Here is a 26,598-nt window from a genome sequence, read left to right as displayed (position 1 = left end):
CACATGGGCTTCACCCACTGACTGCCCTGCCCCTCCCTGGGCCCTAATCCTGGAGCTCTGCTCACACCACACACTGAGGAAGATGGAGGTGGCTTCAGCCCTGGGGAGAGCCCTGGGGGGAAGCACCTGCTGAGATCACACACAAGCCCCCAGGGGAGACTGCCAGGCCAGAAGGGACACAGATGCTGAGTCCCCATCACGGAGCTCAGAACCCAGTTCTCAGGCCCAGGCACCCTGAGTGAAGGGTCCTCACTGAGCAGCCCTGTAGGGACCACAAGGCAGTCCCTCAGGGCCCCCTCCTGGTCACAGGGCACACACCTCGGCAAGGCCCAAAGCCCTGAGATCCCAGCTGGTTTCCAGGGCTCACCAGTTCCCTCCCCATTGACATGTCCAGGTCTGACTCTCAGAATGGGTTCCATCTCGTGGGCATTAGAAGCATGAGTTCCGCATGTTCTCACAGAAATGTATTTGTGTTTTAACCTCCTGTTTTTGTTTATTTTTGGGTATTTTTTATTGGAGTTCAAGAAACTCCTACTCTGTCATCTGGCTGACGTCACTCTGCTCCCTTCATGCAGGCTCAATGCAATGGGATGCAGGGAACTTACATTCACCGTGGCTCTAGCTGGTCCTGAGGGAGGGGGACGTCAAAATTCCTGTGTGCACCAGCCATTCGGGAGTGTCCCCTCCTCAGACCTCAGTTTATCTGATCTCAGCTGATCATCTTGGTGGGGGACCAGACATCCCTCCTTGAGGCCCTGGGTTCTCTTGCTCTTTCCGATATGAAGACAATGTGGCTGCAATTGTGCATCAGTCTCAGGTGAGGCTGGAGCTCTAGACCCAACCAGAGATAGGTCTACTCGTTTGTGAATGTGGCCTTGTCTTGGATCCAGGGAAGCAGCTGGGGACTCCAGAGCCCAACTGTGTACTTGAGTGTCAGTAATAGTACAGTAGGTACCAGGGAAGGCTCTCTGCCTTCTGCTGGAACCAGCTTATAACATATCTATCAATACTGAAGCCATAGCTCAGGGTGCATGTGAATCTGGCTGTTGTTCCCAGGGATGCAGAGAAGGAAGCTGGGTCACCACAGCCTGGATAGAGAACCTGAAGACACTCACACATCACAATGAAGACAAGAGACAGGTTGCTTCTGATTGAGCAGCTGAGCCACGCAGATAGGACTCAGGCTGGGGTCCCCCCCCCGCCCTTTCACTGGGGCCTGTACCTACCTGTGCAGTGATAGAGGAGCCCAAGGAGGACAGGAGTCCAGGCCATGGTGGCGCAGTCCCTTCTTAGGCCACAGAGCTGAGGCTGGGGTGACCCTGTCGTGTTATCGCCTGTTCCAGGGCCTCACAGGGGAAGGGCTGCTCATACGAATGTGATCACGCCTGTCTCTCCGTCCTCTGCATTTTTTGGTCTGTGGCCCTTTGACAGTGAGGATTCCTGATGCATTAGCTTCCCTCTGGTTGACCTGGAGGAAGCAGCTGCTGGGACCCCCGCAGGCCCATGTCCAAGGACCCATCTCAGCTCAGAGAGAACATGACTATTTAGTTCCCACTGAAAGCAAGGTACCCAGCCTCAAGACTGGTTCAGAGAAGGGATTTCATAACTGCGAGCCCCTGTCCTGCAGACCCCCAGACTCCATCCTACTTCCCCCTGCTAGTCTCTGGGCAACTCTCCTTCTTTCCCACCTCAGGCAAGCCTCCTCTTCCCCTGCTTCTCTGACTCCTGCATTCCCACCATGTGAGAGTAACCCTCCAGGGATTGGTAGATGTCCAGGGGTGTTGTCTCTGATCAGGATTCCTACACGGACTGGGTTCTAGAAGGAGGGATCTGTGCAGTCCTCTTCCAGGAGAGCCAGGAACTGCTGTGGAGCTGAGGATCAGACACAGGGAACAGAGAGCAGAGGGTCTCTGTTCCTGCCAGAGGGGCTCAGGGGAGGTAGATTGGCTCTGGGTGCTGGATGTGAGCAGGAGCTTGTGGGGAGGGGACACACATCTTCACAGAGGAGGACACAGAGGTGGGAATGCTGGGCACTTCCTAAGCAGGGTTGAGAGGACACAGAAAAGTCTGATGAAACTGCCAGGGTTTTGGGAACAGAGAATGGCCTGGGCATCAAGCAGGGACCAGTGCAGGGCCATCCTGTGACCTCCTTCCCCTCCATTTACTGTGAGATTTTTCATCCCAGCTGTGCCTGTCCTCAGGGGTGCTCATCAGAGAATTAGCTTCAGTGGACATCCAAGTACAGATAGTGGGACAGGGAGACCTAGGAGGCTCATTAGGAGGAGGGAGGGGCTGGAGGATCATGACAGCCAAGGCAATGGGGAAGGGTACAGGGGGTTGTGTCCCCAGGTGGGACAGTGGGAGCTGACTGACTGGACTCCAGGCTGTGGGAGAGGGAGGGATGTTCCATAGTGTCAGGTGGATGGAAGGCGATGCCAACAGAGTCAGGAATGCCTGGAGAGACACAGGTGAGGTCAATTGGGGTAGCAGGTAGAGGGCTGATGCTGGATCTGTTGATCCCATGTCACCTAAAGACCATATATGATTTGTACAAGGTGTGGAGACATTCGCAGACAACCAGGGCTGAGGGAAGCCTTCCTCCCCCAATGGAAGGATGTGAGTGCTACATTAACCACAAGCCTGAGGGCTTAGTCTGAGGGGTCCTGAAAGGAAAGCTGGAGGCCATAAGGTGACAGCAGGAACAGGGTGATGACCAAACACACAACGATGATGGGAACCAAGTAGTTACAAATGCTTCCCCCACCCCTGCATCTTTTCTATGCATCCCTGAAGGGAACCCCTGGTCTATGAGGGAGGAGGGGAGGAGAGGACAGGACAGAGAAGCCCAGGGCTCTGCTGGCTGAGGCCACACGGTTGGCATTCCCATCCTCCCCTCCACAGTGGTCCCTTGTCCTAGACCAGGTAGCATTGCAGGTGATTCATTTCATCATGAGAATCTCTCCAGGAGTGGATTGTCTGTCCTGCCTGAACACCAGCCTGGGCAATGACTACACGGGGAGAAGAATGCAACATGAACAAGGGAGGAAGTCAGAGCTGAGCACCCATGCACCTCCAGGGGCATGGATGCTGCAGAGTCACACTGCAGTGAGGACACTACCTGCCAAGTGTGCAAGAATTACTAGAGTATTTCCCTAGTTGGGCTGGACCAGAAGCCTGGCCTCAAGGGACCTGTCCCACGGCGACACCTGCTGGGCTGAGACACTGAGTCCTCCAGCCTCTCTGACCCTCCCAGCACTCCTGCAATGATGTCTAGATTTTGCAGTTGACTGGAGATGATGTCATAGCCCAGGGCAGTGAATGGAGAGGTGCCCACCATGGAGTTTCGGGCTAACAGGGCTTTTTTTTTTTTCAAACTCCCTAACAAGCCCCAGGATGGTTAAATACATGGTGTACTGCACAGGGATTCTGTTCCCAAGTGTTTCAGCATCGCTGAGAGTAGAGTTTACCTCTTCCAGGTGACTGAGGTAATATCCAGTCTACCATCATCCTGAACCAACTAAACGCCATAAAGGCCCACCGTACCTAAGTGATTCATACCTTAAAATAATTCTACATGGAACCAACTTCCACTTTGACCCTTGTTGTTGTGGGTTTAGATTCTCCTGTGAAGTCCCTCAGACTGCTCTGCTAGGACCTTTGATGCTTCTCTTTGCCATAAGAATAGAATGCTGTCAGGGAAAAGTGTCTTCTGCTCCTGCTGACTTTTCTGGGTTCAAAGTTTCCTTGAAATTTAACCTGACAACTGCTTATATATGGGACTCTCTCATATACTTAATATATTTTGAAACCAGTTATGTACTGGTTCTGTAAACAGAACATTACTATAAATGGAGGCCTCTTATACTGAGTGGTCTTCCACCTCCTGCACTGAGAACCTTCATGATACATGTATTGGGCCCTAACCCAGAATTATTGTTCAGAATTCATGGGGGATGGATGTCTGAGATCTAGGCCCAATGAACAGACATTTGTCCAAGACCTTCCCAACCAAGGAAGCAGATGGAGTGAGCAGTAGGCATCGCGGGGTTGAACTGAGGGAGTTTGGGACAAAAGCATTAATTTTCTCCAGGTTACTAATAAGATGCAGGCTGCTACATATAGGATTTATTTAACAGTGTTTATGTGAGGTAATATATTAGTGTTACCTAACCTTTGAGCTTGCTGTCTGCATGGCCCTGGAGTCCCGATCAGTCTCCAGTCAAAACCAAATTCAAGGGCAACTCTTTCTAAGGTTCACTGTTCATTCATACCTGATAAGATCTACGTGGTTTATCCTACCTGAGGGACCAATGTTTCTAGTGCTGTACTATGAGAGTCTCCGGGTACACATGACCCCCAGTGCACAGGCCCTGGCAATGATGTCTGCATTGGTACAGACTAAAATGATCTCAGCATGAAAGTGTCCACTATTCATGCTTCCCAGTCTGGGTTTTCATTTTCCCTTTGCAGTGAGCCTGGGAATTCATTATTTCTTGTGTCTCTGTGATGTACTTATGATTCATTTTCCTTTTTAATTATTCCAGATTCTAATTGTTAAGAGTATAAGGATTTATTTAAAAATTTATATGATACAAAAACATTAGGATTTCTTTCAACCTCAACTATTCAGCCTTGTAATTATTTGGTAAATGCAGCAGGGATTGACAGTAAAAATGCCACAGAACATTGATTTTTTTTTGTTATATCAAGGTTGTCTATGACAATGAAACCTCAGTCCATAGCTCTGTTATCTAACACACTGAGAAACCTTTCACCATCATTCCAAACAAAGTGTCAGAGGAAAAACAAAGGGAGAGAAAGACTCCACATTAGATTAATCCTTACTGGTTCACCTGATCTGATTAAATCTGAAACATCTCCATTTCCTGATTTTGACACATCCTGAAACATGAAATGTTTGAGAACTTTTTATCACGTGAATGAGTGGAGACTGGAATCAATCCATAACGATATATATCCCCAGTTTGTTCACATTTTCTAGTTTTTACCCGATGTCCTTTTCTGTTCTAAGATCCAGGTCAGGATTCTTCGTTACATTCCTGGTATCTCCTCTTTTAAAAAAGATTTTATTTATTTATTCATGAGAGAGAGAGAGAGAGAGAGAGAGAGACACAGGCAGAAGGAGAAACAGGCTCCATGCAGGAAGCCTGATGCAGGACTCGATTCCAGGTCTCCCGGATGAAACTCTGAGCTAAAGGCAGCACTAAACTGTTGAACCACCGGGGCTGCTCCGTTCCTGGTATCTCCTTAAGCTTCCCTTATTGTGACATTCTCTCAGGTTTTCCTTGTTTGCTGGTGTCTATGTCCACACTTACTGAGTGAGGATTATGCCTGACATCATTCAGGGCCAAGAGTTTACACCTGTAACCTGAAATCCTCTGCACAGGAAAGTATCTCTTCTGCTTATTCGTTGATACATGCAGTTAACAATATGGTCCGTGGACAGCTCTTATAGACTTGGAGTTAAAAGTCAATGCTATTACATTCATTTGGTCCTCAAATATTTCCAATTTTTCGCAGTGGCAGCATTTACAGTTGGCTCATGAACTCCTCGACACATCCTGTCATTGTGTGTGTGTGTGTGTGTGTGTACCTGTGTATGCATGGTGGGAGTGCATTGATGTCCTTGTCTTTGTTCTGACAGATTCTTCACTTTCTGGCACTACAAGGCACTCCCTGTTCATCCTGTGTAATCCCTGATCTGGGGATCAAGCATTTCTCCCAAGAAGCCTGACTGTCCTCCTGAAAGAATGGGATTAGAGAGCAATATCTGGGGAAAGGCACCATAGTGACATTATGAGGCTTCACTATGTCTAATCCCTCACAGCAGAAACTCAAAGGAATTCTATGTGGGAGTAAGTAATCCAAACATGAACATAGTGGTGACGATTTCCATGTGCAATTATCAGTCTCCACCAATTACACATGATTGCAAACTGCCATCTCCAGCTCTAATCCATGACCACAGTCACTCAGGCCTCCTACTTTGGTGAATCTCCATTCCTGAAGTGAGCAAGCAGCTTGCAGCAGCGTCCATCCATTTACTCAATTGCGCAGTTGCAGGACACAGTGCAGCCCCAACAAACCATGCACCTGTTCTCCCAGGGACACACCCCTGTCTCTTAGATACAGAGCTCCGTGCAGTCTCTCATGACTTTACACTTACAGGCTCCACTCAGGTTCAAAGTCACTCAGTGGAGCAGCTTTCCCCCAAGCGCTGCACTGAGGTGGGCTCACAGGTTTTTCCTGCGGGTCCATGGGTTTAGTCACAGACTACATTCCTTCATGGGCCCTAAACCTCTTAATTAACTTTTATATGCAGATTTAAGGGCTCTGTCAAGTGGCTCTACACGGTTCAGTGAATCCTGACAGCGCCGTATTGTCATTTCAGTACCATCACAGTAGCATATTGAAGAATTTCATTGCTCAAAAACAATTTTCTCTGTGCACATGTACTTTTTCTTCTTTTAGCCTCTAAGAAACAGCAGGTATCATTACACTCTCAAGACAATGGCTCTTCAAAAATGTAATACATAATCATAATACTGTGAAAAATGTCGTTTTACAAATGTGCCACCAATTGGATGACATGTTAGTCAGGAACAGCTGTGTGTTCATTATATATAAACCTGCAATAAACCTCCAGGGGCAGATATCTGGTTGCCTTCAGTTTTTACAAGCTGTGAATGAAGCTGGTATAAACATTCTTGTGCAGGTTTTCCCTGAGCAAAAGTTTTTGGATTTATGTTTATAATTTTATAATTTTATGTTTGCATCTATTTAACAAAAAAAATCAGAAAATAAGACAAAACAGCCAGCACTAGTTATAACCGGATAGTGTATAAAATCAAAAGGAAATAAGGCTGACTTATTTAAGCACAAAGTGGGTATTGTTGAGAACCATGGTATATTCAGAGGCAAAAGAAAATGTTTCATTTATTTTAGACTCAGAAGGCAAAAATGAATATCAACCAGTCTAGAGGTAACTGCTCACAGCTGAAGAAGACAAGACATGTCTGTTTACAGGAAGACTCTTCATTCAGGAGGGGCTGCTCTGAGTGACACTGAGGACAGAAGGGGCAGGAGGAGCCTCACCTCAGGCAGGCCCTGGGATGGACCTGGGCCCAGGGCATCAGGAAAGAATAAGCACAATCACAGGCTACTTTGAGGAGGAACTGCTGGTGTGTCACCCTCTTCACACATGAGTGTGTTTTTGTCTCACTTTCCCCCAGGCCTGGAGCACCGCGGGAGCATTGAGACTATCATCCCAGGATGAGCAATAATAATCAGCCTAGTCCTCAGCCTGGAGTCCAGAGATGGTCAGGGTGGCTGAGCTGGCAGACTTGGAGCCAGAGAATCTCTCCAGGACCCCTGAGGGTCTGATATGATCCACTTAGATGATGATTTTAGGGGCCGTTCCTGGAAGCTGTTTGTACAAGTTAACATAATTATCACCCATGTTGTTTGTGCTTCCAGAACAGAAGATGGTGAACCTCTGACCCAGGCACCCAGACCCTGAGGGCGACTGGGTCAGCACAGGCTGGGACAGAGGTCTCTGCTATCATGGGCCCCTGAGAGGGTGCTAGTGTCACTGCAGGGGAGCCTCAGGTGAGGAGGGGCTTCTTTGTGCATGAAGGAGTGGAAGATCTGGGGAAGGAGCACAAACACTGATTTCCTATTTCAAAAATGGGAGACCCTGACCTTGAGCAGCAGGAGCAGTGCCCTTGGCATGGGGCTGGTGTGCAGGCCGGGTGAGCAGACCCCGGGGTGGGTGTGGTCATGTAGGGGGGGACAGGAGTCTAGGAAAGAACCCTGGGCCCCCTCCCTGGGTACAGGATGGGGGACAGGAGTCCTGTAGGCAGCATCCCTCAGTCCAGGCTGGCTCCGGGGCCTCCCCTGCAAGGAGCCTACAGCTTGTGGGCCTGTGAATCCTCCTCACAGTTCTAGGTCTCCCAGGGTGAGCTCGCTGTCAGATGAAGTGATACCTGCCCCTCTTGGTTTCCCCATGGGAATGTTCATGGAGGGCTTAGAACAGTGAGCATGTGTTGGGGGGTATGTTTGCAGACCTTCACACTCCAGCAGGAAAGAGGATTCATGGAGGAGCATGAGCGGAATGTCCAAGGTCAGGCTGCAGTGTCCGGGACAGTGGGCGTCATGAAGAAGTGGGGATGGAGAAGAACCCAACTCTCCCTCCACCTGTACATCCCCAGGACCCCAGCCACAGGGAGGGAGAGCTAGGGGCTCTCTATCATCCGTTCAACCCCTGGGGAGAGGGTGCCATCCTGGTCAGTCACTGTTCCACACCCTATCTTCTTCCTGATGTCCTCTTGGGCAGGAGGATCCTCCTGAACTGTAGTGGTCTGGGCTTTATAGCAGGTGGGTCCTGGGCCCAGGCTCAGGCAGCGACTTCCATCCCAGCTGCCAACACCCCATAGACCCTAGGGACAGGCTTCCAGTCCCCTGCTGCCCCAGACCCGGTCTCCCTTAGCTAAGATGAGGGGACAGGAGCCCAGAACATAGCCCCCTGCCTCCAGTGCTGTGAGTCCCCTACCCATTATGCTTGGAGTAGACAACACCCAGGTCAAACCTAACCTTCTTGAAGCTTCACCTCATGACCCCAAATGGCTCAGAATCCCCTGCTGTGGCTCCTCCATGGGGACTGTCTCCAAAGTCCCCACTGCTCCACTGCTTCTCCAGGATTAGAGTGAAGCTCGAGGTCAGCACAATCCCCAGGGCAGGGAGCACATGAACAAAGACATCAGGGATCCTGCCCCCATGGACTCCAGTGTGGGTCCCTGAATCCTGGTCTCTCTCTTTCTCTGTGTCTGTCTCTGACCCCAGTTCCTACCTCTGTCAGTTGAGCCTCTGTCCACACTCCTGGTGGGGAGGCCACAGGCTAGACCTGCCTCTACAATGATTTCTGTTTCTGGCCCCAATTTCCAGGTTTATAAGTAATCAATCTTTAGTTTTCAAAGTCCTTGTGTTGCAGCTGAAGGACCGTCCTGCAGTCGCCATCAGAACCACAAGGACAGAACCGACCATGACATTGGTTATGGAGAGGCCGAGACCCTCACAACAGAGGACCTTCTGTTTCTGAAGGGACTACCCTGGCTCCCACCATCTGTGACATTAGAGGTTGTGGTTCAATTCCAGGCACGGCTCTGAAACATCACAATGACTGACCCCTCTGCCCAGGGGACACAGTCTGTCATCTGGACTAAGGAGCTCAGGTGCAGTTTCTTTGCTCCCTTTTCAAACTGTCCAATCTCCCTCAGGTCCCCACCTTCCAGTCTCTGCCCTTCGGGGACATGGAGTCACACCTCCTTGGAGCACTGGATGGGATGATGTCTCCCTGTGAGCTCTGTCATGGACCCCAAATTCCTAGAAGACATTCTCTGCCTGCACGAAGGTGCTGTCACCCTGGAGTACAGTTTACTGAGTTGTGACAACACATCAGTGTGGTGTGGCCGGCGTCAGAGTGCCGTGTAAGAGAGTAACATCACCACAAATACAATCACCTCCCACACTCCCCCTCCTCATTCCACCCGCCCCCCGCCCGTCAATCCCTGGCCTCCTTACCACCTCTACATTCCCACCTCTTTCAAAATCCAATGAATTTCAATGATGTGGATGTAGCATTGATGTGTTCTTCTTCCATTAAAAATGTGCATTTAAACACTCGTAAAACAATCAGTGTGATTCATCATATCAGCAAGAGAAAAACCAAAAACGATATGATCCTCTCATTAGATGCACAGAAAGCATTTGACAAAATACAGCATCCATTCCGGATCAAAACTCTTCAGAGTGTAGGGATAGAGGGAACATTCCTCGACATCTTAAAAGCCATCTATGAAAAGCCCACAGCAAATATCATTCTCAGTGGGAAACCACAGGGAGCCTTTCCCCTAAGATCAGGAACAAGACAGGGATGTCCACTCTCACCACTGTTATTCAACATAGTACTGGAAGTCCTAGCCCCAGCAGTCAGACAACAAAAAGACATTAAAGGCATTCAAATTGGCAAAGAATTCAAACTCTCCCTCTTCGCTGATGACATGATACTCTACATAGAAAACCCAAAAGCCTCCACCCCAAGATTGCTAGAACTCATACAGCAATTCGGTAGCGTGGCAGGATACAAAATCAATGCGCAGAAATCAGTGACATTTCCATACACTAACAATGAGACAGAAGAAAGAGAAATTAAGGAGTCAATCCCATTTACAATTGCACTCAAAAGCATAAGATACCTAGGAATTAACCTAATCAAAGAGGTAAAGGATCTATACCCTGAAAACTATAGAACACTTCTGAAAGAAATGGAGGAAGACACAAAGAGATGGAAAACTATTCCATGCTCATGGATTGGCAGAATTAATATCGTGAAAATGTCAATGTTACCCAGGGCAATTTACACGTTTAATGCAATCCCTATCAAAATACCATGGACTTTCTTCAGAGAGTTAGAACATATCATCTTAAGATTTGTGTGGATTCAGAAAAGACCCCTAATAACCAGGGGAATTTTTAAAAAGAAAACCATATCTGGGGGCAGCACAATGCCAGATTTCCGGGTGTACTGCAAAGCTGTGGTCATCAAGACAGTGTGGTACTGGCACAAAACCAGACACATAGATCAATGGAACAGAATAGAGAACCCAGAAGTGGACCCGGAATTTTATGGTCAACTAATATTCGATAAAGGAGGAAAGACTATCCACTGGAAGAAAGACAGTCTCTTCAATAAATGGTGCTGGGAAAATTGGACATCCACATGCAGAAGAATGAAACTAGACCACTCTCTTTCACCATACAAAAAGGTAAACTGAAAATGGATGAAAGATCTAAATGTGAGACAAGATTCCATCAAAATCCTAGAGGAGAACACAGGCAACACCCTTTTTGAACTCGGCCACAGTAACTTCTTGCAAGATACATCCATGAAGGCAAAAGAAACAAAAGCAAAAATGAACTATTGGGACATCATCAAGATAAGAAGCTTTTGCACAGCATAGGATACAGTCAACAAAACTAAAAGACAACCTACAGAATGGGAGAAGTTATTTGCAAATGACGTATCAGATAAAGGGCTAGTTTCCAAGATCTATAAAGAACTTCTTAAACTCAACACCAAAGAAACAATTCAATCATGAAATGGGCAAAAGACATGAAGAGAAATCTCACAGAGGAAGACACAGACATGGCCAACAGGCACATGAGAAAATGCTCCGCATCACTTGCCATCAGGGAAATACAAATCAAAACCACAATGAGATATCACCTCACACCAGTGAGAATGGGGAACATTAACAAGGCAGGAAACCACAAATGTTGGTGAGGATGTGGAGAAAAAGGAACCCTCTTACACTGTTGGTGGGAATGTGATCTGGTGCAGCCACTCTGGAAAACTGTGTGGAGGTTCCTCAAAGAGTTAAAATAGACCTGCCCTACGACCCAGGAATTGCACTGTTGGGGATTTACCCCAAAGATTCAGATGCAATGAAACGCCGAGACACCTGCATCCCAATGTTTCTAGCAGCAATGTCCACAGTAGCCAAACTGTAGAAGGAGCCTCGGTGTCCATCGAAAGATGAATGGATAAAGAAGATGCGGTTTATGTATACAATGGAATATTCCTCAGCCATTAGAAATGACAAATACCCACCATTTGCTTCAACGTGAATGGACCTGGAGGGTATTATGCTGAGTGAAGTAAGTCAATCAGAGAAGGACAAACATTGTATGTTCTCATTCATTTGGGGAATATAAATAATAGTGACAGGGAATATAAGGGAAGGGAGAAGAAATGTTTGGGAAATATCAGAAAGGGAGACAGAACATAAAGACTCCTAACTCTGGGAAACGAACTAGGGATGGTGGAAGGGGAAGAGGGTGGAGGGTGGGGGTGAGTGGGTGACGGGCCCTGAGGGGGACACTTGACGGGATGAGCACTGGGTGTTATTCTGTATTTTGGTAAATTGAACACCAATAAAAAATTATTTTATTAAAACACACACACACACACACACACACACACACACACACACAAGGGGGAATCAGTAAAAGAAAGAGGAAGTCCAAGAGAACAATCCACAAAAACAGGGACTGAATAGGTATCATGATGACACTAAATTTATATCTTTCAATAGTAACTCTGAACGTGAATGGGCTTAAAGACCCCATCTAAGGCTCAGGGTTTCAGACTGGATAAAAAAGCAGGACCCATCTATTTGCTGTCTACAAGAGACTCATTTTAGTCATAAGGACACCTACAGCCTGAAAATAAAAGGTTGGAGAACCATTTACCATTCAAATGGTCCTAAAGAGAAAGCAGGGGTAGCCATCATTATATCAGATAAATTAAGATTCATCACAAAATGTAGTAAGAGATGAAAAGGGACACTATATCATACTTAAAGGATCTATCCAACAAGAGGACCTAACAATCACAATATTAATGCCCTGAATGTGGGAGCTGTCAAGTATATCAATCAATTAATAACCAAAGTTAAGACATACTTAGATAATAATATACTTAAACTTGGTGACTTGAATGTAGCGCTTTCTACAATTGATAGATATTCTAAGCACAACATCTCCAGAGAACAAGAGCTTTAAATGATACACTGGACCAGATGGATTTCACAGATATTTACAGAAGTGTACATCCAAACGCAACTGAATACACATTCTTCTCAAATGCACATGGAACATACTGAGAATAGATAGACCACATACTGGGTCACAAATCAGGTTTTAACTTATACCAAAAGATTGGGATTGTCCCCTGCGTATTTTTAGACCATAATGCTTTCAAATTAGAGCTAAATCACAAGAAGAAGCTTGGATGGATTTCATACACATGGTGGTTAAGGACCATTCTGCTAAACGATGAAAGGGTCAACCAGGAAATTAGAGAAGAATTAAAAAGATTCATGGAAACTAATGAGAATGAAGATACAACCATTCAAAATCTTTGGGATACAGCAAAAGCAGTCCTGAGGGGGAAATACATCACAATACAAGCATCCACCCAAAAACTGGAAAGAACTCAACTACAAAAGATAACCTTGCACCTAAAGGAGCTGGAGAGAAAACAGCAAATAGATCCTACACCCAGCAGAAGAAGAGAGTTAATAAAGATTCAAGCAGAACTCAATGAAATAGAAACCAGAAGAATTGTGGAACAGATAAGCAAAACCAGGAGCTGGTTATTTGAAAGAATTAATAAGATAGATAAACCATTAGCCAGTCTTATTAAAAAGAGACAAAAGACTCAAATTAATAAAATCATGAATGAGAAAGGAGAGATCGCCACCAACACCAAGGAAATACAAACGATTTTAAAAAAATATTATGAGCAGCTGTACACCAATAAATTGGGCCGCCTAGAAGAAATGGACACATTTCTGGAAAACCACAAACTACCAAAACTGGAACAGGAAGAAATAGAAAACCCGAACAGGCTGATTACCAGGGAAGAAAGTGAAGCAGTCATCAAAAACCTCCCAAGACACAAATGTCCAGGGCCCGATGACTTCCCAGGAGAATTCTATCAAACGTTTAAAGAAGAAACCATACCTATTCTACTAAAGCTGTTTGGAAAGATAAAAAGAGATGGAAAACTTCCAAACTCATTCTATGAGGCCAGCATCACCTTAATTCCAAAACTGGACAAAGAATAATAGAGAATAATAGGAGAATAATAGACCAATATCCCTGATAAACATGGATGCAAAAATTCTCAACAAGATACTAGCCAATAGGATCCAACAATATATTCAGAAGATTATTCACCATGACCAAGTGGGATTTATCCCCGGAATGCAAGGCTGGTTAAACACTCAGAAAGAAATCAATGAGATAAATCATATCAGCAAGAGAAAAAACAAGAACCATAGGATCCTCTCAATAGATGCAGAGAAAGCATTTGACAAATACAGCATCCATTCCTGATCAAAATTCTTCAGAGTCCAGGGATGGAGGGAACATTCCTCAGCATCTTAAAAGCCATCTACAAAAGCCCACAGCAAATATCATTCACAATGGGGAAACACTGGGAGCCTTTCCCCTAAGATGAGGAACAAGACAAGGATGTCCACTCTCACCACTGCTATTCAACATAGTACTAGAAGTCCTAGCCTCAGCAATCAGACAACAAAAAGAAATAAAAGGCATTTGAATTGGCAAAGAAGAAGTCAAACTCTCCCTCTTCCCAGATGACATGATCCTGTACATAGAAAACTGAAAAGACTCCACCCCAAGATTGCTAGAACTCATACAGCAGTTTGGCAGTGTGGCGGGATACAAAATCAATTCCCAGAAGTCAGTGGCATTTCTATACACTACCAATGAGACCGAAGAAAAGAAATTAAGGAGTCAATCCCACTGTATGTTGGCAAATTGAACACCAATAAAAAATAAATTTATTATTAAAAAAATGAGTCAATCCCATTTACAATTGCACCCAAAAGCATAAGATACCTAGGAATAAACCTAACCAAAGACATAAAGGATCTATACCCTAAAAACTATAGAACACTTCTGAAAGAAATGGAGGAAGACACAAAGAGATGGAAAACTATTCCATGCTCATGGATTGGCAGAATTAATATCGTGAAAATGTCAATGTTACCCATGGCAATTTACACGTTTAATGCAATCGCTATCAAAATACCATGGACTTTCTTCAGAGAGTTGGAACAAATTATTTTAAGATTTGTATGGAATCAGAAAAGACTCCGAATAGCCAGGGGAATATTAAAAACGAAAACCATGGCTGAGGGCATCACAATGCCAGATTTCAGGTTGTCCTACAAAGCTGTGGTCATCAAGACAATGTGGTACTGGCACAAAAACAGACACATAGATCAATGGAAGAGAATAGAGAATTCAGAAGTGGACCCTCAACTTTATGGTCAACTAATATTCCACAAAGGGGAGGAAAGTCTATCACTGGAAAAAAGACAGTCTCTTCTATAAATGGTGCTGGGGAAATTGGACATCCATATGCAGAAGAATGAAACTAGACCACTCTCTTTCACCATACACAAAGATAAACTCAAAATGGATGAAAGATCTAAATGTGAGACAAGATTCCACCAAAATCCTAGAGGAGAACACAGGCAACACCCTTTTTGAACTCGACCACAGTAACTTCTTGCAAGATACATCCACCAAAGCAGGGATCCCTGGGTGGCGCAGCGGTTTGGCGCCTGCCTTTGGCCCAGGGCGCGATCCTGGAGACCCGGGATCGAATCCCACGTCGGGCTCCCGGTGCATGGAGCCTGCTTCTCCCTCTGCCTGTGTCTCTGCCTCTCTCTCTCTCACTGTGTGCCTATCATAAATAAATAAAAAAAAAAAAATTTTTTTAAAAAAAAAAAAAAAAAAAAAAAAAGATACATCCACCAAAGCAAAAGAAACAAAAGCAAAAATGAACTATTGGGACTTCATCAAGATAAGAAGCTTTTGCACAGCATAGGATACAGTCAACAAAACTAAAAGACAACCTACAGAATGGGAGAAGTTATTTGCAAATGACGTATCAGATAAAGAGCTAGTATCCAAGATCTATAAAGAACTTATTAAACTCAACAGCAAAGATACAAACAATCCAATCCTGATATGGGCAAAAGACACGAAAAGAAATCTCACAGAGGAAGATACAGATATGGCCAACAAGCACATGAGAAAATGTTCCGCATCACTTGCCATCAGGGAAATACAAATCAAAACCACAATGAGATACCACCTCACACCAGTGAGAATGGGAAAAACTAACAAGGCAGGAAACCACAAATGTTGGAGAGGATGTGGAGAAAAGGGAACCCTCTTACACTGTTGGCGGGGATGTGAACCGGTGCAGCCACCCTGGAAAACTGTGTGGATGTTCCTTAAAGAGTTAAAAATAGACCTGCCCTATGACAATTGCACTGCTGGGGTTTTACCCCAAAGATACAGATGCAATGAAACTCCAGGACACCTGCACCCGGATGTTTATAGCAGCAATGTCCACAATAGCCAAACTGTGGAAGGAGCCTCGGTGTCCACCGAAAGATGAATGGATAAAGAAGATGTGGTTTATGTATACAATGGAATATTCCTCAGCCATTAGAAACGACAAATACCCACCATTTGCTTCGACGTGGATGGATCTAGAGGGTATTATGCTGAGTGAAATAAGTCAGTCGGAGAAGGACAATCATTATATTGTCTCATTCGTATTGGGAATATAAAAAATAGTGAAAGGAATAAAGGGGAAACGAGAAAAAATGAGTGGGAAATATCAGAAAGGGAGACAGAACATAAAGACTCCTAACTCTGGGAAACGAACAAGGGGTGGTGGAAAGGGAGGTGGGTGGGGGTGGGGGTGACTGGGTGACGGGCACTGAGGGGGGCACTGATGGGATGAGCACTGGGTGTTATGCTATATGTTGGCAATTGAGCCCCAATAAAAAAAATTATAATAAAAGTACTTAAAGGGAATAAGGGGGAAAGGAGAGAAAATGAGTGAAAATGTCAGTTAGGATGACAGAACATGAGAGACTCCTAACTGAAATGAACAAGGGGTAGTGGAAAGGGAGGTGGGTGGGTGGCAGGAGTTACTGAGTGAAGGGCACTGACAGGGGCTCCTGACGAGATCAGCACTGGGTGATATCCTAATGTTGGCAAATTGAACTCCAATTAAAAATGTAATTAATAATTTAAAAAAAATACCTGGTTTCTTGAACCACAGGCCTGCATACAGCTTACACCTGCATCAGCTTAATTAAACCAATTTTAATGAACTGGTTATTGTCAGGTGGGGATCAACAAAACTGAACAATCTACCGGCCCAACTTTTAATATGTGGAACTTCAGGGACATTTCAGAGGAGGGAAAGAACTGACCAAAGATAGGCTGCCTCAAGATGAGCCACTTTGTCATGAACACTTTTTTAAGTTAAAAGCAAATGAAACTCAGCAGATTTAGGAAAAGCTCTTTACCTTCCCCCAAACTGCCATATTGTATCGGGAAGAGAGCTATTACCAGGTGTTCCTCTTTACCTAAGACACATATCTACATAGCAGGACAACCTTTGTTTTCTGCACATCTCCTCTCAACTTCCTGCTAATGCTTTCTCCTCTTTGATCCTCAGACCCCTACCCTTCTCCTTTGCTCATGTAAGTATCATGTTGCTGACTTCTCAAGAATTCTCCATATGTGTGGATTTCCCTTACACCAGCTATGAAATTTGATTTTCTCCTGTTAATGTGCCAAATGTCAATTTGATTCTGATTCATCAAGAAGGATCTTGAAAAGTACAGTAAACTTCCTCCCCAGCAACTGGCAGACATGAAGTTTCATCAAGTCAAACAAGAGTAAGCAATGATATACATCCCTAGGACTCCTGATGAACAGTCCCCTGGGTCAGGGGCTGATCCTATTTCCTAGAAACATGAGGTACAAGTCATCCTGCATCAGAGATGGGTACTCATACTGTCCCAGCTGGTAGAGACCCTTCACAAGACCCCCACCTCCTTTCTCTCCTTCCAGCTCCCATCCTCAGTCCCAGCTTCATCCAAATTATGATCGCTCTTTCTTCTCCATCTTCCTCTTGTTCAGAACTCCTAGTCTGACTGGGACAGAGTCCACACAACTGCCACATCCCACCTACATGCTCTCATTCTGCTTCATCAATGCCTGTGCAGAACTGGAACATCATTATGGGACATCAGACATCCTCCTCCAATGTTCCAGCTCCACTCCACCTACATCACACTTCCTCATTATCCTGGGACACAAATTTCCTTTATGCCATGTTTAGCTTCTATGTCCTCTCTCTTTCCCCAGACACTGTCAGATCTCTGAACATGAGGACCCTTCCTGTCATGCCTACGTATGTTCCTCATCCCTAGGCTTACATGTGGCACATACTAGGTGTTCAGTGAGAGGTGTACATGTGCACTATCTGAACAGTGCTCTATCCTCAGTCAGACACAGACTCTGTGTCTCTGGTTCTGTCCTGACCTGTCACAGTGATACGGAATTGTCAACCCCAATGGTCAGGAAAGAATTCTTGAGACCTTTAATGTTGCAAAAAGGTGGCTTTATTATAGAATGGGGACAGGACCTGTGGGCAGAAAGCTGCACTGGGATTGTGAGGAGTGACATTATATGCTTTTATATGGGTATAGGTTAGGGATAGTATAAGTCCCTAAGGAATTTGGAAGTAAGGCATTAAGGACCTTAAGGACCTAGTTGCTGTTAAGATAAAGTTATTCTCAGTATTTAATAAAACATAATAAACATTAAGGCATTAAGACAGCCATGAATTCCTGGAGGAATGTCACATTCTGCATGTGTCATGCATCTAATCAGTGGACTGCAAACTATAAGGACATTTAATTTAAGCTACGTTTCTCTTCCCTTTGTTTTCCTCATCAACAGACACTGTGACCAGGGCAGCCTGCCCCTGGCACCCAGGAATTTTTCTTCAATATGAGAAAACCATACAATGTGTTCATGCTAAGGAAAGGGTGAAGAGGCTGAATTTAGGAGAATGTGGATGATTTTGTAGCCAAAGTGAGATTAGTCTCAGACTACAGTTTAGACCAAACAAAGGAAGGAGTTGACTTAGCCAATGAGTGGGAGCTGCAAAGGAAGATCCATTGCTGTGGGGCGGGGGTGGACAGAAGGTTTTTGTCTCACTTCCCCACAGGCCTGCAGCACTGTGTAAGCACTGAGTTTGCTATCCCATGCTGAGCAGTAATAATCAGCCTCATCCTCAGCCTGGAGCCCAGTGATGGACAGGGAGCCTGAGCTGCCAGACCTGGAGCCAGAGAATCGTTCAGGGACCCCAGAGGGCTGATTAGTACTAGCATAGATGATGGTTTTAGGGGCCTTTCCTGGGAGCTGTTGGTACCAGTTCACACCATAATCACCCCCAATGTTGGAGCTGCTTCCAGTGCAGGAGATGGTGACCCTCTGCCCCAGGGTCCCAGACACTGAGGATGGCTGAGTCAGCACAGACTGGGCCCAGGACCCTGCAAGGGGGAGAGACACAGAGAGGGTGATTCTTGAGTCTAGAGACAAGAGAAGGATGCAGGACCCCTCATGTCCTCCCAGGGCCCCTTCCCCTAACCCCAAATCCAGTCACCTGTGCAGTGAGTGAGGAGGATAAGGAAGAGAGGGCACCAGGCCATGGTGGAGATCATTACCAATTCTGCCTTCTGTGGCCCCACAGCTGAGCAGAGCCTCCCCCCATCTCTCCCTTCCCCTCTTCATCCTCTCAGAGAGGGAGGGCCCATCCATGCAAATGAGACCCCAGCTCTCTGACTCTTCACTGGCCTTGAGTCAAGTCCCTCTACCTAAAGATGTCAGGGGGGGAGGGACAGAAGGTGGGACTGTGTGGGGCCATGGGTTGGGGAGGTCCCAGCTGTGAGCCCGGAGCAGAGGGCACAGGCAGTGACAGGTGGAAGATTCCAGTTTTTTGGGTGGGGGGTTGTTTGTTTGTTTTTAGATTCCAGTTTTGATCACCCTTGACCCTCAAAAAATGGCCCTGAGCACCCTCTGGTGTCCAGACCAAGATACATCATGTGTGACACGGTGACCAGAGCCCATCAGAGACAGTTCCTGACTCCCCATCTGCTCTGGCCACTGTCTCTACTTTAGGGCCAGGCCAGGTGTCCTTTATGGCCTCTCATCACCTCAGGACAGACTTTATGCTCTACTCAGACTCCTCAGGGTGAGTCTGTTCATGGCTCCCTTGGTTGTTCATGGGTCAGAACTGAAGTGGTATCTCTACACAAACTTCTTAGAACAGGATCAAGTACGAACAGTGACAGGTCTCCATGGTCATATGGCCACTTCTGTGCAGGATGGTCTTTTTCCACTAATGTGATCTTTCCCTTGCTATAAGTTCAGCAATGTGTCTCAAATACACTAAAATATTTTACTTCAAAAGTACTTTTCCCAACGGCTTTGATCTGCACTTTGATCAAGCTTCACCATTTTAATGCTGTCTTCATTAATACATAAGTTAAATAAACTATTTCACTTTTGTTCACTCCACATTTATAAAAGAATCAGGTGTTTGCCTTAGTAATTCAGACTACCTCTGACCTCAGCTTCAAGGACACAGAAAAGAAAGGTGTCTGTGATAGGGCCTCCAATGGGCAGGACTCTGTGAGGTGAGGATCCTCAAAAATGATTCTAAAGTCACGTGGGGACAATAGATTGGAGGATCAGAAAAGAAAGGGCCAGTCATGGAGTGTGTGTCTAGAGTGGACTGCACTGGGCCTCCGGAGTGATCCTCACCTAAAGGAGAGGCAGGTGGAGAAGTGGCACCTAGATGGTGGTGGGTTGTTTTCAGGAGAGAGTATCTTCAGCCTCTTTCATCTTTCTTCCTCTGTCAAGGAAATGAAGGCATCAAAGGAATACTTGTATTGCTTTTCATCTGCCCTGACACTACTGCATTTCAAATCAATACCTGGTGGATAGGATTTGGCATCGATTTTCTGTAAGTCATGTCCTCATTAAATCTGTGGCTTGAGGGGATCCCTGGGTGGCGCAGCGGTTTGGCGCCTGCCTTTGGCCCAGGGCGCAATCCTGGAGACCTGGGATTGAATCCCACGTCAGGCTCCCGGTGCATGGAGCCTGCTTCTCCTTCTGCCTGTCTCTGTCTCCCTCTCTCTCTGTATGACTATCATAAATAAATAATTTTTAAAAAGATGTTTAAAAAAAAGTCTGTGGCTTGAAAGCTCAAGTTAAAGACAGGGAGAAAATATCTGTAATGTCTAACTTCTAAACAGATCGATGTTTAGAAAATATCAAGAAGATTTAAATCAGTAAGGAAAGAAGCAATGTAATTAAAAATGGTGAGACAATGTGAGTTGTTAATTTACCAAAGAAGATATGTAAATAGCCAACAAGCACATAATTTACACCATAATGCAGAAAATATTAAAAATTAAGTCATGACAATATCTCCATTACACAAACACAAGGGTGGCTCAGAGTGAGCAGACTGACAATATTCTGTATAGACAAGGACATAAACAAATGTAACTCCCATATAGCACTAACAGGAACATAACCACTTTGGTGACCACCTGGTAATTTACTTATGCAGTTATCATACACTTTTCCATATGTTCTAGCATTCAATCCTTAGTGAGTTATCAAAGGGAAATGAAAATGAATGCCTACACAAAGATTTTTACAAGAGTGCTCATAGCAGGTTTATTTATAATACAACAAACTGGAAACAACCCTAAAAGTTGCCACTAAGTGCATATATAGAATGTATAATAATATGCCTATAGAATGGAGTGTGCACAGCAATAAAATAGCACAAACTACTGATGCACAGACATCGATGGAAGAGAAAATTATGTTGAGTGACAGGAGGCAGACACAGTAGAACTTCTACTGTATGCCTGCAAGGAGGGAAAATTATAGGGAAAGTACATGTAAGCCACAGTGGCAGAGAGCAGATTTGTGGGTTTCTGGGGTCAGGCTGGGTGGATATTGACTGAGAAGTGGAGGAGGGAGGTGAATGGGTGCCGCTGACGTTCTGTATCTCAGCTGTGGGATCGACTAAAGAGTTCATATAATTGTGCCAGTGAACAAACTGTGTGCTTGAAATACACTTGTGCATTTCGCCTTAACAAGACTGATTTAAAAACTCTATGACATTCTGACGATGAAAGTACAATCAGTAGTACACTTTTCAAAAGTCATGGCTATTGCAAAGAGAATGTTGATGAAATTATGGATAAAAGATGAAAAAATAAAGTAAAGCTTTCTGCTTTAGGTGAAGTATAATAATTACATTTGTTTTCCTAAAATTGCTTGATTTCTCTCTTTTTTCTTTTTTCCTTCTCTCTTTCTTTCTTGTCTTTCTTCTCTCTCTCTCTCTCTCTCTCTCTCTTTCCATCTTTCTTTAGTTTCAAGTTTTCTTTGGGATCTGGAAGACTGATTTGCAAATTTGAAAGCTGTCACTTGGTGCCCAATGAAATCCCATGAGGGACCTGTTCCTATGAACTTCAGAGCCATTTCAGTGAAGGAATTACCAAAGTCAGACAGAGCTTCCAGGACAAAGTGATTTGGGTCAGTCTTGTCTCTAGCGTGGGCACAGCTGTAGTCTCTGCACCCTGTGTTCAGAATGTTCAGAATAGAGCAACTCATCATTCGGCCATCCATGAGTAGAGGAGTTAATTTCTATTACCCAAGGCCACCTGAAGCCAGAGTTTCTGTCAAGCTCTTGAGTCCGATGGTAGAGAAATGGAGATAAGACAGATTGTGTTCCTGAAGCCAAAGGCCTGTGGCCCAGGGTGGGGACAGAAAGACTCCAGAAGAGGTCCAGCGTGGCTAGAGGTGACACTGGTGTGTCTGAGGGAGCGACAGCCCAGCCCTGAGAGCACAGGAATGGTGTGTCCCACATCCCTAGGAGCCTTGAGATCCATGGGAGCAGCACTGAGGCTGGGTTCTCAGAATAAATGTACTGATCAGCCTCAGGCACTGAGTGGAGTCCAGAAATGGTTGGGGGCTGAGCTACCCGTGAGGAAAGAGACTCCCCCTGGGATTCCTGAGCATCAGCCTCATCCCAGGGGAGCAGGTACTTAGGCCACATCCTGGCTGCCCTTGGTGACAGAACTCCAGTCACACTCGATGTCCCTGGGGTTTCATCTGATGCAGAATCTGCCTCCTAGAGATTGTGATCCTGAGGATGGCTGGATGAGCACTGGCTGAGCCTGACTTCTAGAGAGACAGTGAAGCCCAGAAACTGCAGAGAGTAGCACAGTATATCCTCAGAGAGAAGAGAGAGCTGTGTGTGTGCGTGTGTGTGTGTGTGTGTGTGACCAAAAGTGTGGCCATATGACATCATATCCCTTTATGACTTCTCCTGAGGGATGGTTCTCCATGAAGCTGATTCTGGATTTAAAGGGCAAGTGTCTCAAAGACCTTTTCCCAAGAAGGGGATTTGTTTTAGGCAATGAGGACTCACATGAGAGCAGACTTATTCACAATTTACTGTATCAGAAGACCAGATCTTGTCGAGTGACATCAATCTGTCCATCTTATTTCATCTAGCCTCCATTCAGTGAATGGCATAAAGAAAACGTAAAGCAAAGTCTGCCTAGATATAAATAAATAAATAAAATTTTTAAAAAATAAAGGCTGCCTAATATTTAAGAATATGTGATTTGACCTCAGCCTGGGGTGTTTGCCCCTCAGGGGTACTTGGAAATCACCTGTGCAGTCAGTGAGGCAGGTAAGGAGCAAGAGAGCCCAGGCCATAGTAGAGACACCTAAGACTGCTGAGGCCTGCAGCCAGGCCTGAATCCTCCAACCCTTCATGTGTATGTCCATGATGCTCAGGGTGGAGTTCTCCATGCAGTGTAATAATCATTTATGTGCCTCCTTTGGTAAGGGGTCTGTTCATATCTACTCACTGGGGAAGCATTGTCCAGCACCCAGGAACGCAGGAGTTCAGCAAAGCTTTCATCTCAGGAGAAAGGGAGAAACTGAGTATGTTTAAGATTTTTGAGCTCAGGGCATTCTTAATAACGCCCAAGATAGTACTAGGGCTCATGTAGGGGGTTAGGCAGAGGGTCACCTGATTCGCCTGGGTCACCTATCTTTCACTACTCCCCTTCTTGTCTTTCCAACCCAGTAAATATGTAGACCATTTTGCTAACACAGTAACTATTTTTGCATTAGGAGGGCAACCTGCAAAAGGAGATATATTCATTGACTTTATAAATTTACATGATTCCAGATATTGAAGCCCTCTGCTTTTAGTAGGATACATAAAGTTAGAAACCATAATCTGAGCTGTTGTTGGTCCCAGAAATGGACAGGGGAGTGATGAATAAGACCAGGGCAGGGTGGAGGGTATAAATTATCTCATGTCCCTGTTTAACAGGACCTCTGTGTGACATTTGGTTGTAGCTCTACAGCAATGGTGACCAGCCTCTGTCTCCTCAGACTGGAGCACAGAGGCAGTTAAAGAGGGTTTGTCAGTACATCTGGAACTGCATAATTGGGCATAAACACATAGGCAGTCTCTCAGTGCTATCCTAGGTCATAATGTAGGGGTTTTGCCTGAAGCCTTGATACTGTTTCCATGGTAACCTGCAGTATTTCTGCTGCTCCTGTGCAGGAGGAGATGATCTGGGATCTGGGGTGCTCCAGAGCTTCCTCAAGGGAGTGGCACATGCACATATGGGCGTTCCTCCTCTGGACATTCCCCCATATCCCCATTCCTTGGATTATGGAAAAGTCTCCATGGAATTTGAGGGAAGAGCAAGACATAGTCTGTATCTGAGGGCTCAGGACACCCCTTTATGGAGTCCCCATGGGCCCTGGCATCCGCTGTAGCTGGACCTCCCTGGACCTATCTAACCGAAATTCCCTGGAGTAGCCTCAGCATTTTTCCATCAGCTATGGAGCTTTCCCAAACTCTGAAGGCCCATAAAGGGATTTCTGGTCTCAGGCCCCAAATTTACCCTTTGACTAACTCTCTTCTGCCTGACTTCACAACTGAAGGGTCCACTGCCCAGCAAGAGATCCAGCCCCTATGCTTGTAACTCTTCACAGGCCCATGTCCTCACAGAGCAACTGACATCTTCGTGTCTCACCCCTGGATCCAGGGAGCTTTGGCTTGTCTTGAGTACAAGCACCTGGGACAAAAAGAAAGAGCTCTACTCTGAACCCTGGAAAGGCAAATCCATGCTGTGGACTATTGTCCAACTGCTAGGATGGTCGAGGGCCTCTGTCTAGAGGGACTGATGCATGCTGTGGGGTTGTTCTATGTCCCCCAAGGCCTATCTACCTGTGCAGTGAGAGAGGAGCAGGAGGAGGAACACAATCCAGGCCAGGGTGATGCAGCCTCTGGTCCCCACAGTGGGCTGGGCTGCCCAGGCCTCCTTTTCTCCTCCACCCTCTGTCACAGGAGGGGCTGTCCATGCACATGGGCTCCACCCACTGACTGCCCAGCCCCACCCTGAGTCCTGGTGCTGGAGCTCAGTTCACACCACTCACCAATGAGAATGAAAGAATGATTCACCTTGGGGAACCCTGGGAGGAAGCATCTGCTGAGACCACACACAGTCCCCTCGAGTTAGGGGACTCCACAAGGCCAGAAGGGACACAGCTTCTGAGTCCCCATTAGGTAGCACAGGGACCAGGCCACAGGCCCAGACTCTTTTGAGTGAATAGTCCTCGCTGAGGACTTGTGGAGGGACCACAGGGCAGTCCCACAGCACTTTCTTCTGGTAATAGAGCACAAAACTCACGTTGGTCCAAAGCCACAAGAAACTTGCTGGCTTTTGCAGCTCACCAGGTCCCTGTCTATTCACACATCAGTAATATGATCCACAGATAGTGTGATCTCATAGCGATGTCCATGATTACTATAGTGTTTTCACTGTCAGTAATAGTATTAGTCTATGGGAGATGCAAACATTTACCACAACTATAATTTAAGTTGTATACACCCTACAAAAGATACTGCAAACGTCATAACCCTCCAGTGGTATGTGTTTCAGAATATGTACATATTTTGAATATTTTATAAACCATGTACATTAATAAAGCAATTGATTCCAACTACTCTCTCATAAATTGAGTTAATTGATCTGCTATTTTTTAAATAAATTATTTTTTTATTGCTCTTCAATTTACCAACATACAGAATAACACCCAGTGCTCATCCCGTCAAGCGCCCCCCTCAGTGCCCATCACCCACTCACCCCCACCCCCCGCTCTCCTCCCCTTCCATCACCCGTAGTTCGTCTCCCAGAGTTAGGAGTCTTTATGTTCTGTCTCCCTTTCTGATATTTCCCCAACATTTCTTCACCCTTCCCTTATATTCCCTGTCACTATTATTTATATTCCCCAAATGAATGAAAACATACAATGTTTGTCCTTTTCCGATTGACTTACTTCACTCAGCATAATACCCTCCAGTTCCATCCACGTTGAAGCAAATGGTGGGTATTTGTCGTTTCTAATGACTGAGTAATATTCCATTATATACATAAACCACATCTTGATCCATTCATCTTTCGATGGACACCGAGGCTCCTTCCACAGTTTGGCTATTGTGGACATTGCTGCTAGAAACATTGGGGTGCAGGTGTCCCAGCGTTTCATTGCATCTAAATCTTTGGGGTAAATCCCCAACAGTGCAATTCCTGGGTCGTAGGACAGGTCTACTTTTAACTCTTTGAGGAATCTCCACACAGTTTTCCAGAGTGGCTGCACCAGTTCACATTCCCACCAACAGTGTAAGAGGGTTCCTTTTTCTCCACATCCTCTCCAACATTTGTTGTTTCCTGCCTTGTTAATGTTCCCCATTCTCACTGATGTGAGGTGGTATCTCATTGTGGTTTTGATTTGTATTTCCCTGATGGCAAGTGATGCACAGCATTTTCTCATGTGCCTGTTGGCCATGTCTATGTCTTCCTCTGTGAGATTTCTCTTCATGTCTTTTGCCCATTTCATGATTGGATTGTTTGTTTCTTTGCTGCTGAGTTTAATAAGTTCTTTATAGATCTTGGAAACTAGCCCTTTAGCTGATACGTC

General features: G+C 45.6%; 1 gene segment (V, D, J or C); it reads right to left on the bottom strand.

Moving 5' to 3' along the window:
* Positions 1 to 18,639: 18,639 nt before the first annotated feature.
* Positions 18,640 to 19,301, bottom strand: LOC112676259 (immunoglobulin lambda variable 1-40-like). The segment is given in 2 exon segments: positions 18,640 to 19,049; positions 19,163 to 19,301. Coding segments are annotated over 2 exon segments (468 nt in total).
* Between the last annotated feature and the right edge of the window lie 7,297 nt (positions 19,302 to 26,598).

Source organism: Canis lupus, chromosome 26 (assembly GCF_003254725.2).
Source record: "Canis lupus dingo isolate Sandy chromosome 26, ASM325472v2, whole genome shotgun sequence".
NCBI classification, from domain to species: Eukaryota; Metazoa; Chordata; class Mammalia; order Carnivora; family Canidae; genus Canis; species Canis lupus.
The sequence above is the reverse complement of the archived record's forward strand: the minus strand, read 5'-3'. Positions and strand labels throughout refer to the sequence as shown.